The following is a 22,927-nucleotide window of genomic DNA, read 5'->3' as shown; positions in this document are numbered from 1 at the left end:
ATAGGGTATCGACCAATATCAGTCCTCTGCAGTATGAGCAAACTGTTAGAAAAAATAATCTATAACCGACTTAATTGGTATGCAACTCAACATAAATTCCTTTCTCCTAGTCAACACGGTTTTAGAAAACACCATTCAACCACTGATTGTCATGTAAAAATCGATACTGAAGTCATAGAAACATTAGCAAACAAACAATCAATGATCTTAATAAGCCTCGATTTGCAAAAGGCATATGATACTGTTTGGCGATACAGAGTTATTAATCTACTTAAAAATTGGAACATACATGGAAACATGATAATATTTCTAACTAACTTCTTAAACCAACGATCCTTCCAAGTAAAAATTAGTGATATAACTTCTAATACTTTTATGTTAGAAAATGGAGTACCGCAGGGCTCCCCTCTCAGCATTTTTTTATTTCAGACGGCAATCAATAACCTTCCCAATATTATTTCAAATCCTGTAAAATCAATCATTTTTGCTGATGATACCCACTTATACATTCGAGGTACGCAAATTTCTGTAATGACTAGAATACTCCAAAAATGCCTAAACGACCTTTCCGAATGGTGCTTCAAAGCCGGCTTTATTTTCTCGCCTCAAAAAACTAAATGCATTCTTTTTTCTAACAAAAGGAAATTAACCAAACCGAAACTGTTTCTTGGTACTACTCGTTTAACATTTTTAGATGACATTTCAATACTAGGTCTAAAGTTTGACACAAAGCTTACTTGGAAATCTCATATTATGGCACTAAAAAAAAATACATACAAAAGCCTTAATGTCATTAAAACCTTAAGTCACTATGAATGGGGTGCCGAAGGCACTATACTATTAAATGTATATAGATCGCTGGTAAGATCCAAACTTGATTATGGTTCAATTTGTTATGGCAACTCAGACTCAAAAATCTTAAAAATAGTTGACACAATCCACAACGCAGGACTGAGATTGTCAATTGGAGCTTTTAAAAGTAGCCCGATAATAAGTTTGCTTTTCCTGACTGGAGAACCTCCACTTCATTTCCGTAGACTTAAGTTATCTCTTAATTATATAGCTCGTATCTTATCTACACCAAATAATTCAACCATTCATTTTCTAAATAAAAATCGTTTCTCCAATATATACCAACATAATCCTAAATTAAGAAAACCATTAGGACTTAGACTACAGCAAGAGATGATGGAAATTAATATTGTAGCCAATGAAATATGCCAACGTGAAAACTGCCAGATACCTACTTGGAAACAACCTAATTTCCGAGTTGATACAAGCCTAACAGTTCACTCGAAAAAAGAAACTTCAAATATTATCTACAACAATTTATTCAACGAACTTATACATAGTTCCAGTACCAGTACTCAGATCTACACCGATGCTTCTAAAACAGAAATGGGAATAGGACTTGCAATAGTTCACCTCAACGAAACTAAGCAGTTCAAACTTAACATTTACAACAGCATTTATACAGCTGAATATCTTGCTTTATATAAAGGAGTCCAATTAGCTCTACAGATTCAAGATACTAAAATAGATAAATGTTCCGACTCACTCAGTGCCTTAGCTAATCTGCAATCAATAACACTTTCAGAGCCATTGGCTATACTAATTAGCAACCTTCTTTCAAAATCAAGCAAAGATATTCAATTCATATGGATCCCTGGTCATTGCAACATAAAGGGAAATGAAAAGGCTGATGAAGCAGCTAGAAATGCAATTATGAGTCCAAACAGTGAATTAATCCCCTTTTCCTCACTTGTTGACATAAAGAGGAATATAAATAATTACTGCGTTGAATGGTGGAACTCAAAATGGCACAACACCACGGAAAACAAACTTAGAGAAATTAAACACTCTGTTGAACTCTGGCCAAAATTCACCGACCTAAATAGGAAAAATGAGGTAATTCTTAATCGCTTAAGAATCGGCCATACCAAATTCACACACGGACATCTCATGGCTAAAACAGATCCACCCCTATGCCCAACATGCAACATAGATTACTCTATTAAACACATAATTGTCCACTGCCCAAACTTTGATGCAGCCAGAAGAAACTTCAACATCCCTGATAACTTGTATGATGCTATTGGTCCTATTTCTAACTGGCGAAACACAATTTTATACCTTAAAGAAATTGAATTGTATAACAGCATATAACAAGTTGTTCATTTGTAATACTTGTTTATAATTGTTTATAATCGAATTGTCCATTAACTTATAACTCCGTAAAATGTAAAAATGTAATAACAGTTAAGCTAATAACCTTGTAGTTGATGCTTAAACAATAATAAAAAAAAAAAAAAAAAAAAAAAGAAAAAATTCAAATGGTTTCAGTTTTTATTGTAAATAAACCATAAATTACATTCTTTTATAATTTGCAATATTATTTGGTGGGATAAAAAAGTATTTCGACGGCTAATCCCCCTCTAGCCATTAACTAATCACACCTATGATCAGAGAATAGATACGCTATTATATCTAGAGTAGTAGAATAATCTTACTCGGTCTGGTCTTGCAGAAGGTACGCATAATATCACATCAAACAGTGTCCAGATCAAAAGTGACGCGACCAAAAATCCGAACATCACGTATGCTCTCTACTGGTAGCGAAGATTCGGAACTTATAAATAACTCAAAATTACTTCAATTCAGAAAATGGACAATTTTTTTGAAGATTGTTTCTTCAAGTTTCTCAGCATCGTGAAAAGTTCTACGCTTCTTGAATTTCATTTTCGCTCATTGTACAGACTTAAATCTTTGAAAGGGTTCTGAATTATAATATAGTGTAAGTTACTATTATAAATTATATTATTTTTTTGCGTAAAACGTTTTTATTAAAAAAAAAAACAAACTATGAGCAATTTAGGCGCGTTAATGATCGTATGGATGATTTTGGTAAACGCTGATGGGTTTTAATCGAGCAATTTATAATGATTTTAACTTGTTTCATTGCAACTGTTCTACGAGATCCATGTGGAAAAAAAACAAACTCGGTAGTACTAAACCATTTTTCTCAAGACTGTTATTTTATTTATAACACGTACTTAAATCAGTCGGATATGTTGAGGCAAAAACGCACCATGATGAAATAAAAATCAACTTAATTTTATACTGCACTGTTCTCTGCTCACCATCATATAGCCTCTCTAACCATTTTCCAATTCATCTGTATTCTACCTATCGGGTCTTCTTTTATTTGTACTTCTTAATTTTTCATATTTTTTTTTTGCTCTTAATTTAATTGGTTCTTGACGGAACTTAACTAACCTCTACACCCTTACAAATCTCTTTATATATATATACATCACATCGAAGACATTTACATAAATAAATTATAGGGTACGAACTTTTTCACCTTTCGTGTGTATATATATGTATGTATGGAATTCTGTTCAAATATAAAAAATTACGACACATCTACTAGAGGAGGGATCAAAGGTGATCGGGAATAAGAAAATAAAACAAACACCCATGATACGTAAAAATATATAAATTATATTATCCATAAAATATTCGGTATTATCATCCATGCGTATAGATGCATTCCATCTAAGCAAGTCGAGTAAATGAGTTACTTATAAATCCATGTCCTTTATTGATAGAATATTTTGAAAAAAGTATCTATTATACTTAGATAATTGTTGATCTTTTTTTTATCAAATTATTGTAATTCTAGTGACACTACAAACTTATAGCGTTAATCGTAATGTAGGTAATAATTTTAATTTATAGTGTGTATATAAATTAATAAACAATTAGATTATATATATAAATTAATAAGTAAAAGTTCAGCCAGTAATGGAGTAATATTATATTTGTTAAGTAATACCGATTTCGTATTAAAAATTCGTCATCAGGTATCTACAAAGTCCATAAATTCAATAAAATAAATAAAATAAAAAAATAAAATAAAATAAAATCGCAATGCTCCAACTCAGTTAATTGAATAGCATTGAATATTTAAATATACAATTAAAAGAATAAAATTGCGATTTCGTTTTTTATATTCAATCATAATTGTATTTATTTTTTATATTAGTTTATGAGTATTAACCATTTATTAGTTTTTAATTTTTTTTTTTTATTATCTATAATGTATAATTATGTAACTTATACTTGTTAAACATTTTCATCAATGAAGGTAAATACTATAAAAGACTTTTTTTTTTTTTAAAATATTTTAAGGCTTTTGTGAGTAGTTAATTATCATATTGTTATTATACTAATATGTAACTTTTTTAGTATCTAACTTTCTTAACTTTTAATTCTGATCTTATTTGGTTTTTATAAAATATAATTAAAATTTAGCGAATATTTTTAATTATAACATTATGACTATGTCAAAAATATAGAATTTTAAGAATTTTAAATAAAATTTTTGAATAATTTGTTAATTTTTTAAAGTTATTACTTTAAATACCTTCCCTAGAAACGCCCCAGATTTAAGATATTATTTCATATCAATTATCAGCACCCAATGTCGTGATCCATAATTAAAAATTAATTTTTATCAGTAAAATAATATGAGTAATTCAGACAAAGATAGAAAATTTGTCAATGCGTGATCACTGATCTAAAATAATTATAGTCAAAGTTAAAAATGATGCAAGAAAAACCGAAAAACTCAAAAAGCCAAAACTCCGTTAAGCGTACTAACAAATACGTGGAGTGAATGGAAGAAAGACAACTAATCAAGTATGTTATACTAATAACAAAGTAATTGGTCCATCGGCTAAATATATTGAAGTCGTGGTTAATTCTATGGTTTAAATAGTTAAAACTAGTGTTGACGTATTTTGATTTTTCACTGTAACATATATACTTTCAAATTACAAATTATATACATACAGATACTTGAAAACATTTGATGATTTACGTTAAACATATAGAATAACTTGAATTTAAAAGGTGATTGTATAAGGTTAAATACAGTAGGATTTAATTGGTGAGGTTAAGTTATAACTAACAAGTTACAGTGGTAACATTTATAATACATCCACTTAAAATTTCATTATTCAAAAGAATATGTTTATATTACTAAAAATAACTAATTAACTGTTCATCAAATGACACATCGCTTAGTATGCCCTTTGATAAATCTATTTTTATCTGATAAATTCTTTATAAATCCTTTGTAATATAACATAATTAATTAATAATTATAATTATATTATGGTTTATAATTAATCTAATTGCATTGCTTTAATGTTTATGACAAAGCAAAATAATTGTAATTTTGTATTAAAAATGTAAAATTGTAATGCTATTTACTATAATTAAATACTTTAAAATATAACCATTTTACCAGAAAAGTTGTATAAAGCTACACGAATCTGTTTAACCGAAAGACCTGAATAACCATGTAGTTAATCTAGTGTCATATAATATAAAAAATATTGATGAACATAATTGCTGCACGTTTAAGTGGTTATATTATACAAATATTCATTATTTCGCTTTAGTTAATCTGTAGAAATCTTATACATATATTTTGGCATCGTGGTTATTTTTGTGATTTTAGCTTTGAGATGGATATAATAAACTCTACCGTATTTTGGAATCAAAGATCAGAGAAAACGTTAAACAATTGGAGGTAGCGGACAAAATCTGATGATAATCTAATATATGATAATGATTTATTTATTATATATGATTTTGTATGCGATATTGATATTTATAATTATAGATTTATTAATTATAGAAAATTATAATTATTTTATTATATTTTATATTATTATTTTATATTATATTATTATAAGATAATTATAATTATATTTTTATTATAAGATTTATCTTCTTCGCAGACCAAAGACGATAGTTCGAGCTGTATATGTATCGTGACTACGTACATTTCGTACTCACAGGCAAGTGGTGAAAAATATATTCAATGCTGTTAATATTTAATGATCAGTGAAGAATAGATCAACGATATCCGACTTCGCAATATGAATATTGAAAACAATAGAAAATTTCTATGAAAAATACGAAAAATTATAATCATAAAAATTAACTGTACTATACGATTTCTTGGTAAAGCCTGACACATAATTTCTAAAATATTTTCATTAGAGGATTAGCATTACGTAGAATTTATAATTTATTCATGTAATGGTCTATGTAAAATAGTATAAATTTATTAAATTGAATATTTTTCTATTTGCATATTCATTATAGTTTATTGCCATTCTATTTATTGTTTATAAATTTAAAAAATATTTTTTAAGAATTTTTAATATCATCAGTTTTTGATACAAATGTTTAAGTGTTTTTTAACTGATAAGTAACATGGAAAATAATATATTACTTAATTTTCATATTATTTTTTGAATTTTAACTGCATTTAAGTTGTTAATACTGTTAAAAAATATATTAAACAGTTGAAAATAAATAAATAAAATTAGTTTAAAACGCTTTTTTTATTTATCACGAGTCTTAAATTTTCTTCGATTGATATTCTTATAAAAAATAACGATTTTTAATTTTGAAAGATTATATTTAGTTAATCTTATTAATTGTAAAAAGAAAAACACAAGTATTACAAATAAATAATGAAATACCATCAGTCCTATACATTAGATATAATTTGAAAATTAATTTATATACAGAAATAATGTATTATTAATCTAATTTATGAATTATCATTTTTGTGCCATTGCAAATAGAATACGTTTATAATTTTAATATCTTTCTTGTTATACATGTATTGACAGGTTAATTGATTCTCTTTAGAAATCGAAATATTCTGGTAAACTAGTGAAACAAGGTAAACACAAAGCTACTATGTCCGTGGTTAGTGTTTGTGTGAAATAACACTGGAAAATCTAAAAACAAGAACTTCTTATTATTTTATAGAGTGATAATTCTGTATTTATTCCTTTGAAAACATATATTGGTTTGTGAGTATTTCAACAAATAAAAAGCATTTGTAAATAAATGAACCCTAAAACAGATTTCTGAATGTAACCATGTTAATAAAAATATATTTTATTTAATGTTGTACTAATGTGTTTACGTATAAATAAATTGAAATTAAGTAACTATTCTTATTTTTAAAAATTAACTATATGTTATTCTAATTATTTATTTTTTATAAACATTTAAAATTAAATTAGTTGATTCTGATTAAGCATTTGAGTATAAACAATAAAAAAAGTACTTAGAGAGAAATTTTAAATTAAAAGCCTATAAGTTTTACACAAAAAAAAATAAAATAAAATACATTTTACATTTATACGATATACTTATTTTTTTTTTATCTAGTGTAGATTTTTAATTACCACAAATAAGAAATAAAAAAGTAATATAACGATAAACGTCTGAGCAAAAGTTGAAACCTGTCAGTTATATGACATTATATTCGCTCAATACAAAGAACGGAGCAACACTTTTTTACTGGAATTTCGAAGAAGATTTATAGAATTTTTATTTTTTCAAAATGACATCCTTTTTATTATTGAAACTATTTTACAGGTATATATCACATTACTTACATCCGAAGAAATACTAATAACGAATAATATTAATAATTAAATGGCAGATGTTCATGCATTAGCATGTTTTTTCCTTTGATAACAAAAGTAGCAGGATAGAATAGAAATTTATTTTGCGACCTATAGAATATGAAAGTAAAATTGTTATGTTTCATGTATTTATATATTTCGATTCATTTTTCTTTCATAGCATGTTAATATTTTATTAATGCATAGTTATGCATATTCTGTACCTTTAGATTTTACTGGATATTTAATATTGAATTATAGTCTATTTCAATTGCTATTTTTGAAAATATATCTTTATTAATAAATGTTATCGATAAAGATAAAATAGACATTGCTTTATTAATAAATATTAAGAACAGAGATAATTTTGTTATCTATAAATGGTCGAAATTTGATTTTTGTGGGATAACTACAGCTCAAATGAGAGTTATTTTCTGAATACATGGTTATAGACAAGAAATAGGTGTGTAACGTCATCATATTCTAAAACCTCCAAGGTATTTCAAAAACAATGTTTATTCAGTGTAATATACATCTAGGTAAGTAAAACAAAATACATTTTACATATATTTAAAAAATTACTATTTGTAATTAAATTTTTCAGATTAAATCAATAAGAAGTTTTTTTTTAATATATCCGTTTTATTTTAAGTTTTGAACTGTTTAAATAAATATTATTTACTATTTCGTTACGCATTTTGATGTTTTTGCATTTGTTTTATGCATATAAAGAAGTTTTATCGAACATATTTTTAAGCATATATTACTACTTTTTGGAGCATGAACATTCGCCCTTAACTCTATAGCTTTATAAAACTACTGGAAATATTAATTATAAATAAGTACTAATAATAATAATATAATAATTACTTAAAAATATGTTGCTCAGAGTTTTAAACTTTTACTTAAATTGTAATTTACAATTTACAAACTAAATTAATCAAACGAATCAATGGGAAGGTAATAACAATAAATAATTTGAGTATATTTAGTTTATAATACATTGAAACCGAATGTATAAAAAATTCAAGAAAATATATCGATTATAAAAGTATAAAATAAGTGTTATGTGTTTCAAATTATACTTGTGTACTGTCATTCAATGGTTTAACAAGTATTCCTAGGTATGATAAATTTGTAAGACTTGATACGTAAACACGTACATAAGACATTTAGTCTATATGCGTATGAAGTATTTGTTTCTTAAGTTATAAAATAAATGAATGAAGAAAGGAATTTTGATCCACAAGTAACTGAAAAATTCCAAAAATTAATTCTGCAATGCGTCCATATTTCTTTGTCCATTTTCCAATACATAAAGGAACTATGCGATGAAAACAATAAACTGATTCTAGAATATTACGTGTGCGACGAGACTGATTATAAATAGATTGAGATAGACTACAGATATATCATGTAACACATATTCTATTACATTTAATAATAAAAACATAAATATACGTGACATTATCACAGATTAATTGAATTACATGAAACTATAAGGTGCTCTATAGCGTTTTCTAAAAATGTAATCAATCCATACTATAATCATTATATTCACTATATATTATATTGAAGCCACTATTAAAAAAACCTATTTAGTTCTGCAACGGTAAATATTGATAAATTTGTTAAAAAAAAAAAGGTGATATACGAACGAGACAACTGTGACTGATTTGATTGTAATTGAATGACTATAAACTGTGTATTGATTATATTTAACAAAAAAAAGCTGCTAAATTAATGTTATATTTTCTATCGATGCTCACGAATTGAGAATGAACCCTAAATTATACTAATGATTTACTTTTGCACATTTATACGCTTATAATTTGAATTTAAAACAATTTGGCAGCTGTTGTTCGATAGGTTATGTATGAATAACGACTACACGACACTAAATAGCTAAATAAATTCATTGTAAACTCATCAAATAGAAATCATAATCGATTTGAAGATGTGCAAAAACGTACTATATATATTATAATTTATATAATTTTGGCACTTTTGTAATATATCACTTTCATAATTATAAATTATTCCTAGATCAGAAATATATGATACTTAAAAATAGGCCGAGATCAATATTGTACAAGACAAAACGTAATAGTAATAGTAGTAATAATATCAATATTTTGTTTAAAATATAATAAAATATAGTTATTAGTTAAATTATAGTCACCTATTACCAGAATAATTGTTATGATGATTACGTTAAATATCATTACTATTTAGTTTTATGGGTTATGTTACTTATAGTTTGGAACTGACGCCATAGGTTGATGCAGTGTCTTATTGCATGACAAAGCAACTACTCGCATAGTCTTGTACCATTAATAGTTTTTGAGACGGAATGATCTATTAACATAAAAATCAAATCAACTGATGGTTTTAAATGGGTTGAATTCTTTTTTCGTTCATCATAAAACTATCATGCGTACATGTAATCATCTAAATATTAAATAGTTATCATGATTTATAAAGAAATTAAAAGTATATTAATTAAATGTATTACATTTGAAAACTCTCTATTGAATTAAATGAAATTAAAATAAAGGATAATTATTTTCAACCAGACAAATTAATAACAAATAAATACTCAAATGCAATAATATCTACCGATGCACCTAAGTAGGGTACACTCTTACCAAGGGTCACTAATCAGTCAAAAATTCTAGGAATATAGATCGATAGTAATAAAAATTATTGGCATTGGTTTTGCATAACACCAATACTATCATATAGTATATTATTAAAATACTTAAAATACTAGAGTATAGTTATTATTTGCTCAAAAAACAAAAACGCCAATGCTAAGTATCATATTGTATACTATTAGAATATTCAGAATATTACATTATTATTATTATTTATTATTTTTTACTCCTCCTAAAATCTCTTAGATGTCAATAATCAGACTTAAAATTTCGAATACAGTTTACCTGTTTGAAAAGGTTTAGGAACCTTGTCCTAAACTTACATATGGAATTTAATTAAATAAATTAAGTATCAATATAATGATCATACATAATAAATAAGATAGAACCAAGCACAATTTACTGAAGTTAAATTTTGATTTTACGTAAGATCAACTATAGTTTAAATAATAACTATGTTATGTGTAGTAAAATGCTGTTTGAAAATGTCATCATGATTTATAACTTGTCCAAACATATAACTTTATTTACAGTATAGTTTTTATGTATAGTGTATTTGTATTAATGACCAACAATTTTTTTGAAAATTTTAATCTTACTCTACAAAATAATTTTATTAGACACGAGCATATCGAGATATTTTTTTCAGGAGATTTCAATATTTCTACTACTACGTTTTTAAAATTTATTTATTTCACAAGATAAAAATTTATTTTATAGTACTAGACAGATCGACAATGGATTTTAAAAATAACTCTGACAAATGTTTATGATATTAAACTTAAATTGTTTTGAGCAAACTTTTTTTTTTTTTTTTTAAATTCGTTAAAACTTCAAGGGGGAGGATTTGGATATCTTTCCTAGAAACGCCCCAGGTTTGAGACATTATTTAATATTAATTATCAGCACCCAGTGTCGTGTTTCATAATTAAAATTTTATTTTTATCAGTAAAACAATATGAATAATTCAGACAAAGATAGAAAATTTGTCAATGCGTGATCACTGATCTAGAATAATTATAGCCAAAGTTAAGAATGGTGCAAGAAAAATCAAAAAACTCAAAAAGCCAAAGCTCCGTAGAGTGTATTAATAAATACATGGAGTGAATGCTCGCATTATGGAAGAAAGACAACTAATCTAGTATGTTATACTCATAACAAAGTAATTGGTCCAATTAGCAACTGGTATATTTTAAAAGTCCCGATAACAGCCGTTGGGGGCAACTGGTCAACACCCATGCAGGGATGTTTTACATAAAATCGTAAAAATAAATTGTTCTCACTAAAAATAAGAACACAAATATATTAGATTATTGTACATTGTGCTATAAAATGTGTTGAAGTACATTAATATATCTAATGTGTGGTACCTTAATACAAAATAAAAAAAAAATAAAAAATAAATAAAAAATAAATCTCATCATAAAACTATGTATATCATAATAAAATATGTATATACTAAATAATATTACTGTGAAACTTCTCTCAGATAACGATGTGTTATTTATGAATATAATATTTTTATAAAATCAATTAAGTTAAAAAAAAAGTTGTTTTTAGTTTGTTACGTATGTATTACTGTAGATGAATATGTATACATGCACATGAATAATGATGCTATTTATATAAGTTAACGCACTGTATAGTCGGACCATAAATAATATTTTAATATTAAACCCATCTTTAGATCTATACACGAGCAAACATTTGTTGAAAATTATAATCTAATTAATAAAATTGGTTTTAACGTGTTTAAATATTATTCCAGTTTCAAACTACCCTACATTGAAAGGAACTTAAATTAGTAATTATTTTCTTGTTAATAAACTCATATAGACAAATGGAAAAATTAAGTATATGCATCGAAAGTTGAAACACACAGCGTATGGAACGTATTTATACATTTTGTTCGTCTTTACCGTTAACTAATCATAATTGGCTTGGTTAATATTTATTCCATCCTCGTAATAAATGTATACTTATTTTTTTGTATTTTTTAATTTCTTATCATAAAAAATCAATTTTTGCGCGTTAACTGTACCATGTAGCCGTTTTTCGGACAATCCGATTATGTTTATGTATATTAAAATTCTTTTTTAAAAATAAAAAATAAAATAATATCAATTTTATGAATTCGAAGGTTGGTGTCATTTTCCCCCAAAACTCGTAATTTATAGTAGGAAAGTGTCTAATGAAATTGTTTGCAGCCAGATGAATGATTCTAAAAATTATTTGCGGCTGTTCAAACCTGACCTAACCTGTCTGTAAATGACCAGAATACTAATGGGACCTTGCAATAGTTATACTGCTAGGTGGAAAGGGACCCTTTGATTTATGAGTTGAACGCCCAGACAAATCCACCCGAAACAAATTTGCTTGTTACCGACGCTGATTTATTTACATTATATCAATGCCAACTTTCAATTGATTAGATGATTTGGACTGTTAAAAAAATAAATTATATTTATTTATATGGTTTAAAATCGCTGATGATTTTTTTTTAAATTTATGAATATTTTATGAATCAATTTTAGTCTCATGTATGCACAATTAATTTGAGGTGTTTGTTTAGAGAAACGTAATATATTTTAATTTATTCCTAACCTGATTTTCAACGAACGAGATTTAGACGTAAATGATTATTTTAGAAGAGTCAAACAGTATTGACCATTTTGGAATCGTATGAAACATATTTTTATTTAAAATTAGTCAAAACAGTTGTGACTATGGATGCTTTATAACATTCATATGCTTCCCATCACTTTAATTTTTTAATAATTTAAAATGAATTAGTTTTTTTATTTTTATTAATTTATTAACCTTTGAAATTCTAGTTTTTCTAAATCTATAACGTTATAAATCATCAAATGTTTTCAAGTATTTGTATGTATATAATTTGTAATTTGAAAGTATATATGTTACAGTGAAAAATCAAAATACGTCAACACTAGTTTTAACTATTTAAATCATAGAATTAACCACGACTTCAATATATTTAGCCGATGGACCAATTACTTTGTTATGAGTATAACATTCTTGATTAGTTGTCTTTCTTCCATTCACTCCACGTATTTGTTAGTACGCTTAACAGAGTTTTGGCTTTTTGAGTTTTTCAGTTTTCCTTGCACCATTCTTAACTTTGGCTATAATAATTCTAGATCAGTGATCACGCATTGACAAATTTTCTATCTTCGTTTGAATGTAGAATAATCGGGATATTGAAAGGTCAAAAAAATGTCCAGTTTGGCTTGCAATTTCTTGTGCATGATTAGTCTGCAAAGGACGAAAAAAGACTAACATTGTCAGATGATCTTGATAATTATATTATATTTTTATCAGGTCGCGAAAGCATGTTTACGAGGTTGATTTGTTATCAGCTGATGAATTTATTGCACAAAATTAGTTTGAATACGAGGCCTTTCATTTCAAGATTTTTTTTCTGGCATGTTTCGCAGATAAACAAATATTTTTAAACATTTCAGTGGTTGTGTTAGCATATTTTCTTGAAGTTTCAACTCTTTCACCATGTCCAATTACAACATGTGACAATTTAATGACAACAACAATCCCTTCAATCGGCAGATAAAACTTAACAGGATCTACACGGTTCATTAACTTTTTTAAATTACCAATTTCAAAAACACTGACATTTTTTATCCTTTTATATTGAATGTATGTTTTTTTTTTTTTGCGCTAATATTGCGTCCTCGATCTCTTTACAATGGAATCGTACGTATTTTTTGCAATACTATTATGATGGTTATCTTTTATTTTGCTAGATCCTCAAGTGCCATAAAAAACTCTTCTCTTTAACTCATTTTTTATTCTTCGTGACACTTAAATAATCTAAGTGAATAATTTAGACTAAATGTACATATAAATGAACTGAACGAAAGACGTACTAAGATTGATTACAACTGATTTAATAACATCATGAATGCAATTGCATTTTATGATACTTAGTCATCATAGAATTTTATACTATTACTATTGTGTGATATTCGATATTTGATCACCGTACGGTCGAAGTTATCTTAATTTATTTTCATAAATTATGCCAGGATAAATACAACATTACCATAAATGTCAATATTTTGTCTAATCAAGACAATTAATAAAAATAATACTGACATCAGATTGACTTTTGTTAAAAAATAGTATTTTATAACTAGTATCAACATTAAAATCCTGGTTAATTTTATTTTTAACTAGTCAAAATCAGTTTTGACGAATTTCTGGTCTTAACTGTAACATGTACAAGAAAGACGAATTCAGTGATCTTTGTTTCATCTTGTACAAAATTAACACTATACAAAACCTTAGCTAAGATTTGTTTGTGTGTACTCCATTTTTAACATAGTAATAAGAGTTGAAAAATATCTTCTCTTTCTGGTAAATACAATTTTTTTGCTGAAATGAAATGAGTATGACTTTACATACTTCACAAGTAAATGAGTCGATTGAGCAGTGATGGTAGCCACTAAATGTTGATACATAATTTTACACATAGATATATTCAGTGTCAGTGAAGTAAATAAATATAAATAAATAAAAGGCATTAAATATTATGATTATGTAACGTGATTGGGTAAAAAATATTTACCGACTTAACAACGTTACTTAACTGTTGATTTCTACGTTTTGTGGGCTGCTTGAAGCTTTTTAAATTTTTAGATATATTTCAAAATCATATAGAGCAATAAGTGAATATTATACAAGCGATTATTTTGAACAAACACTTTCAAATTAAATATTATAGAATGAATATACGATACATAATGAATAAACGTCATTCATCCCTAATTACTATTTTCGTATTAAATTTTAAAACATTTAATAAGCACATACATATTATATATATAATTATAGTTTTGCGTAAACGTAGGGTATATCAAAATTATTGACTATTCATTTGGAGTGTTTAATTTCACATGTGTATTTTGACACGCTATAAATTTATTGATGGAAATCGACTTCACACACACAAACACTCACTTATATTCTTTACTTCCGCAACCTATTGGAAAGGATAGGAATTTGTCGATTAGTATAGCTGTTGTACATTATTGTGAACCTTAAGTGATCTAAAACATGTCCACGCACGTCTGCCCATCTGGTTTTTGTACTTGATGCGAGTAAACGGTAAAATAATAAAGGAAAAAAATTCCCAGGTTACACGCAGACCAGAATAGGATAGTAAAATTAGTATTTCTGGCGCGTGGAAAAGATTTATGTTTGGTTTGGGAACAAAAACAAATATAATGGAAGGTGGCAATGCCTGAAATAATGAATCTTATACCATCAAAAACGATTATAGTTAAAAAATTGTAGAGAACATTTTATGGGTCATGTGTTTGTATCCCACCGAATTATTCAATTCAGCCAACAATGGTAATACAATACTTGGATCGAGGGCGATCGTTTTTATTTATTCTCGTGTGTTTCATCAATTAAGGTGATATAGATTTAATGGAATTGATATCCCAGTAACAACGTACAAAAAACAACGATTCGCTAAGCATATCAACTATAGATAATGAACAAACAAAAAATACTTCATAAATATAATTGAAACTTTACACAAATAAACGTTATATATCTTAATTTTTTAAATGCGATAGTGGAGTTTCTTTCTGATTTTACGAAATGAGATAAGCGATGATATTGAATCAAATAATGTATGAATTTATTAGTCATTGAAAATGTTACCAAATACGTATTCATTTTTGAAATTCCAGAAAAATATAGATAGAACATTGATTAGGTTTCTTTTTACTCTAGTAAATATTAGATTTTTTTTTTTTTTAAATATTTTAAATAATAACTTCTATATTGAATATAATAATATATAAATTAAAATAATGTAAATATAAATTATGAAAAATACTTATCGATATTCGATAAACCTATCGAATATTGTAATACAATATATAAACGATATTTTGATTTGTACTAATTTTTGTTCAGAATGAACTGTCTCTTCTATGATTAGTTTATTTAAATTTATAAAACAATATTATTCCAGTGGTAAAGTTAAATTTTATAAAAAAAAAAGTAATTTAAATCCATGTAGACAAATTTAACAATTTTCAAAAACTAAAATTATAGATTATTATAAATTATAGGTTAGAATAGGTTTCTATTGGAAACAGTTGAATACATTAATTTTAAATTTAGTCATAACCGAGTTATGTCGCGGGGAAATTTTGGTACACGAGTTGTGTTCCAATAATAAAATTGGGGTAGGTACACGAGTTGTGTCTCTAAAAGTGATTTAAATTTAAACCAATATTTTACAAAAGGATATATGTTGTTTCCTAAATTGAAATAAAAATATTTTTATAAATTCAAAACCAGAAATGTGTTCATTTCATTGTTCTGTAAATATCTAGGTATAATGTATGTTTTTTACTGAATAAAAGTTGATTCTGCCTATTATCATTGTTGTTTAGAAAAAAGGTGTGTGTAGAGCTACAAAGGTTGTCATTGTACATTTACGGTCATTATTATTTACAAATTCACACTTTTTTAGGTATTATTATTATTATATACATGTACGATAGTTATAGTTATAATAATAATATAATAATAATTATTATTATAAATTGAAATAACGGAACATTTTTTATTCTTGTGTAAAATGTAATATACATAATATTTGTGTAATAATATAATTGAAAAATATATCAATTTGTATAAACAACTTATGTAGGTAGCTGTATATTTTATTTTTCAGGGCATAATTCATGTAATCTGAAATAATCCACCGGACACAACACGTGTAACCCGAAAAAATACATAGGACACAACTCTGTATTTGGGACATAACTCGTTTGTAGTCGATATGACAAAGCTTTTAAATAATGGTTCAAGATTTGTTTTTCCGAAGTATTCTAGATTTTTTAAAAATAATGAACACATTAGGCTACATTTTTCCATAATGTTTTAAGTTTTTAAAAATACTACGCAATTCAATTAATGACATCACAAAAGTACAGTATTTAGACGAATTCATTCAATTTCCAACGCAAAGTGGTACTTAATAAAAATTTATTTTCAATACCCAAAAAGCATTAACCAAAAAAATTTATAAAAATACATTTTAGTAGATATATTATATTTTGTAATAGTTTTAGATGTATAAATAAATTCATAGACGTAAGACAATTACGAAATGGTCAGTGATCAAAATATGTTAAAACAAGATGAGAATCAACAGAAAAAGAGTTGTGATTAAAACCAAAACTAATGTGATCGAGAACTAAATAAATATACATTCTTTTTTTTTATGTTTTGGCGTTCTTAGAGATTATATATGGAATACACTTTAATTTTTCTATGTCAATACGCGTTTGAGAATTTAATCACAATTATACTTAAACGGTATATATATGACAGTTTAAATTAAAAACTAATCACGTATTAAATATAATTTGATCATACATTTTAATTAAAAATATTTTTTAACTGTATATTCGATTTGACCTACATAATATTATCGATTTTTATTTTACTTTGGTTATAATAGTAAAATATAAGTGTTTACATGACCAGTGAGAATCATTGATTTAGAGTAACTTCAGATTAATTAAAACCTTTAATACATGGAACATAAATTACAAGAAAATACTAACACGAAAATAAAAACTAAACAAAGGGTACTTCGAAGAAAGAAAATTGCAAAAATAAAAATTTAATGGACAAATTAAAAAAAAAAAAAAAAATCAAATTGTATCAGCGAAAGAAAAAGAAGAAGGCAGTAAAACAAACAGTTTTGCTTAATTTTAAGTTGTATTTTACCTCCCAAAAGTTCATCCGGATGGTTTACAAATTGTTTATAGTTTTTCAGTTACAAAGTATATATGTAATTTCATTTCCCGTTAATAATAATAAAATAATTATTACCATAAATGTAAATATTATTTTGATATACTTTTCAATAACCTAATGAAACTGCACACCACCATAACTATACAATAATGAATCAACAAAAAATAAAAAATCCAAACAAACAACAGTATTTTTATATTAATTTTATAACCTGCTGTTGGAAGTTTCTGTCTTTTACTTGGCGTGCCGTATCTAAAAAAATCAGATATTGTAAAAAACATTACCACATGGTATTATAAAATAATAAAAACGCAATAAAATTGCACAGAAATAACCCCATTGAACACTACAATGTCTATAAAACTATCATTGAATATTATTATTGATGTGATTTCGCACGGGAATTGTTATTAGAACGTAGAAAACTACGTATCGAAACCGTCGAAATTATATTACAAGACATTCCGCGTATATCTCATATTGTTGTACAGTTGAATTTAGAATGTTGCCAAGCAACGGGATACTCAAAGTTCTAAAGCTGATTGATTTCTAACGGCGCACATAATACGAGTATACCTGTGTCAAATTCGGATTCCACGAAAGGGATAACGCCTGTATGAGTTTACTTAAGTTTTTTATTTGAACGATATTAACTATTCTGAATAGAATATTATTTCAATACGCGATTAGTCTGCATTTATACTCTTCTTCAATCTTGCAATTATGATTGAATTCGAATGTTTAGTAAAATTCTTCATATTACTCTTATATGCATTTGATTTCTACGAATATTGATGAATTTTGATCAATATTCAACAATACCGCTTATTAATTATGTATTAGTTGTATCGCATTTCAGAAAATGAGTCGGTTATAAAGGCTATAAATAATGTTCAAGTTCATATATCGTGAAAAAAATTTTAAGATAATGAGATACTCCCTATATAGCCTTTAATGATGACAAGAAAAGGAGAAGTAGTTTTGTATTTTAAACTTTATTATTCACTTAAAAATAGTGGATCGAATTGCTGAGGAAACTGTTCATTATACGCAATATCCTCTTTTATGCCAGGACCTTAGTTTTTCATTTCCTTGAACATTTTTATAGATTAGTTAATCTTGGTATGATCCGACAAGAATAATAATTGAATAGGCAAAATTACGATAAAAGTTAAAATTAATACTGTTATACCATATATGTAATTGAATTAAAATCAATATTTATTATACACATTATACACCAAAATATCAAATATTATTGAATTTATGAGTTAAAATAATTGTAAGAATTGTGACAATTATATTATTATTAAATTAGTTTTGAACCTTAAAACGTACCTTATTTCAAAGTAAATTAGTACGACGAAATTAATTATAAATAATATAGTTTTTTAATACTATTTTAAAATCACATCAGGTGATTTCAAACGCAGATTAAAACGTCATATGGATATTAAATCTTAAAATTTTAATTTGAAAATGTCTGACAGAAAATAAGCACAAATATAATGATAATTAACGAATTTTTAAAAAAAATTGGTCAATTTAATTATATAATTTTAGTTTTATTATTATTTGTATTACTATGATTATGAATATATTTTTAGAATATTCAAAAGATTTGACGAATTAATAAGAATTGTATATTATATTATATTGATTATTATTTTTATTTTTTTTTAATATTTTTTGTACAGTGAAACCTCGATAAGAGGGAACATTTTTTTGTTTCAGTTTCAAATTAAATATAATTAACTAACCCCGTCCAGAAGGAAACTACAGTTACACGGAAAAATGTCATGGGCCCAAGCGATTCCGTCTTATCGAGGTTTTACTATAACTTAAAATTTGTAATGGGCCATATAAAATACCTGTGTGAAGAACATATGGCCCGCAGCCCGTAGTTGGGAAACCAGTTGTTCTAGATATTTGATATATATATATATATTTAAATCGATAGACTTCGAGATTTTTGGGGCTATTTTTAATTATAAAAAGGTTCTCCAAAATTAAATTCGTTAATTTTTTCTCCTACAGGGTTGAAAAATAATATAATGTGGGGACCACGAAATATAAGTGCCATCTGGCGAATTAAGATTACAGTCATAAAGTTTAAAGCGCAACACTAGACTTCGCAAGTGTATACTTTGTCGGTATCGTTCGTGTTTATATTTTGGGTCGGTGCCGTTAGATGGCGCGTCCGGTAGTGCCCGTAAATATGTTTAAAAATATATTTCAAAATCAGCACTGACCTTTGGGCGACAACGGTTCAATATTGCCCAGATAGAACGGGCCTTGTCTCGTAACGATCTCGTGGACGATAATAGCGAATGAGTAAACGTCTCCTTTCTGCGTGCCTTCTGGCGGCGGATGACTTAAGCGCAATAGTTCTGGAGCCGTCCAGAGGAATGCTAAAAAAATAAAAATAAAAATATTAAACATAATCGTTAGACTAACGATTTACAACAAAACAAACAATATATATATATAGTCATAGGACCGGTTGTCATATTATGTCTAAATGTTTAGAAAGTATGTAATTTGCGTCAAATCAAGGAAATTTAATTGAAGATATATTGTGTATAAAAATCATATACATAATACGACAGTCAGAACCACTTTAAATTGAAATTATCGGATTGGGGATCGAGTATTTTTTTCCACGTAATATGGACAGTAATTAAAATATCCATGATGGAAATGTATCTACTTACTTACTAATTTGTAACATCAGAAATCAAAATAAATTGAATATGAAATATTTACTTGACATTTATTATAATTAAATGAAAAAACGATAATATAAATGACACGTGGTTAGAAACTTTTAACTAAATAGGGTTTAAACTTTCATTTCTTCTGGTTAAAAGATTGCAGAATATTATATTGCGTTTAAAATATTTTAAGTTATTTTATGTTAGTATTTCCAAACAATTTATAAGTTGAGTTGTTACAGTACAAAACTATAGTTTAAATTAATTTCAACTGAAATTATATTATTCAATATTGAATTTTTATTTTGAATAAAAAATAATTTTTCATTATTATACTATGGAAATTTAAATGAAAAATAATGTACATGTACAATAAAACTATTTTTAATTTATTTAGCATAACAAAGTATATATATAAATTAATATTTTATTATTAAAAGTTTCCTGGTATAATTATAAAATTATGAATATTTGCATTACTAGTCCTTATTATAGTTTTATATATAAATAATGTGAAATTGTACCTGTAGGTATTTTATTTAAACACTAAAATGAAAACAGTGAATTATAGCTGTAATTAATTTCACTCGTGCTCCTTAAACTATTTTTGGGTCACAAAGATAAACTGTTATTTACAAAATCATAATTAGACAAGTATAGTGAATGAAATAAATATGTGCAGCAAACTCATCCAAGATAAGCTATACAAAGAATTTGTTTTAAGTTTCTTCAAATAATCTAAACAAAGACTTTGGGTTGCAAGCATTAAATCAAATATTCGAAGCTCACTTTTCAATTGTTTGATCTTAAATATAACATACACAAAATGTTAATAAAAATATATCTTTTGATTTATAAATCCAGAATTATAGAAATATTAGAATTCCTAAAGAAGACTCAAACGAAATGTCCCATTTAAAAATAAAAACACAATATTATCATGCAGATGCTATATATTTTGCATTTAAAATATTAACATATTATTAATTTTCATCTCAGTTGACAATAAATATACCGAAAATACATGATTTCATAAATAAAATGTGAATAAAAATTTTGAATTAAATTGAATAAAAATTGAAATCAAAATATACGAATGCATAGTATATAAACATAATGTAAGATTATACTATTTCTTAAAAAATTAAAAATTTACTAGGCATAACAATGTGAGTAATTAAATAAAATGTTTAAAATAAGATATGAGGATTAATTTTCAATTTGAAAAAAATGATGATATAATTAGTTTGAAATCATTCATGAAAGAAGATATATCGTTTACAAACATTTAAATTTCGGAATATTATTTTCAGAATTTTTATGAATTGGAAGATAATTATAAAAAGATTTTATGCATTTTAGAAAAAAATTTATATAAAATCGTTAAAAAGTTCTGAGAACTTCAACTTTCAAAATATACTTACATTAGAATGATCATATCAAAATAAAATATGATAATTAATACATATATCAACAATAACAATAAAATAAAATAATTTATGAACACTTAAAATAATAAATCATATATATATATATATATATATATATAAGTAAATCACTTTTAAACTTTATTACTTATATAATATAATATTTAAATATATCTAATATCAACCCTATACCGTTTCTTAAAAAAAAAAAAAAATAAAAATTATAAAATACATTAAATATGCAAAATAATTTCATTAAAAGAAACTTTTTGGTAAATGTTATTAATTTTAATTTTATGTAAGTTTTACATATTTCAATTATAAAACAATCCTCTTGTGTAATATTATTTATTATAATTCTACACCAACGAAAAAAAAAATTGGAATGTTCATGACTTAGGATGTGGGTTAATGTAAGATGAATTAAAATGTACGATCGGAAAATTAAAAAAAAAACAAATATAAAATTTTCAATGGTGTTTTTATTTATTTTACTATATCATTAAAAACACAACAATTAATTTATATATTTTCACATATTTTTTATTAATGTTAGTAATTGCTTTTTATAAAACTGATATTAAACGAGTGAGTGCCAGTTTTCTAATTATAACACAATAATATACTCGTGTATTGTTTTTATTCTATATAATTTTTAATGTTAATATTAATAATAATACCATTTTAATATGTTAATATTTATTTTATATGTTATTATAATTTTTATTCCTAAAAAAATTGAAGAACTTATTTTTACTAACTCTGTAGGTACATATAAATAATCAGAAAAT

The 22,927-nt window shown here is 25.6% G+C and overlaps 1 protein-coding gene across 4 annotated transcripts in view; it reads right to left on the bottom strand.

The window, feature by feature from the left end:
• LOC112688059 (atrial natriuretic peptide receptor 1-like) overlaps window positions 1-22,927 on the bottom strand; it is a 395,288-nt gene that overhangs the window by 134,930 nt on the left and 237,431 nt on the right. For all 4 annotated transcript variants that reach the window (XM_025561079.1, XM_025561080.1, XM_025561081.1 and 1 more), the window contains one exon: window positions 20,248-20,406. In XM_025561079.1, the coding sequence (XP_025416864.1) occupies window positions 20,248-20,406 (159 nt within the window). The remainder of the gene's footprint in view (window positions 1-20,247; window positions 20,407-22,927) is intronic.

Source organism: Sipha flava, unplaced genomic scaffold, assembly GCF_003268045.1.
Source record: "Sipha flava isolate LNK unplaced genomic scaffold, YSA_version1 36_pilon_pilon, whole genome shotgun sequence".
In the NCBI taxonomy this organism is placed as follows: domain Eukaryota; kingdom Metazoa; phylum Arthropoda; class Insecta; order Hemiptera; family Aphididae; genus Sipha; species Sipha flava.
The sequence above is the reverse complement of the archived record's forward strand: the minus strand, read 5'-3'. Positions and strand labels throughout refer to the sequence as shown.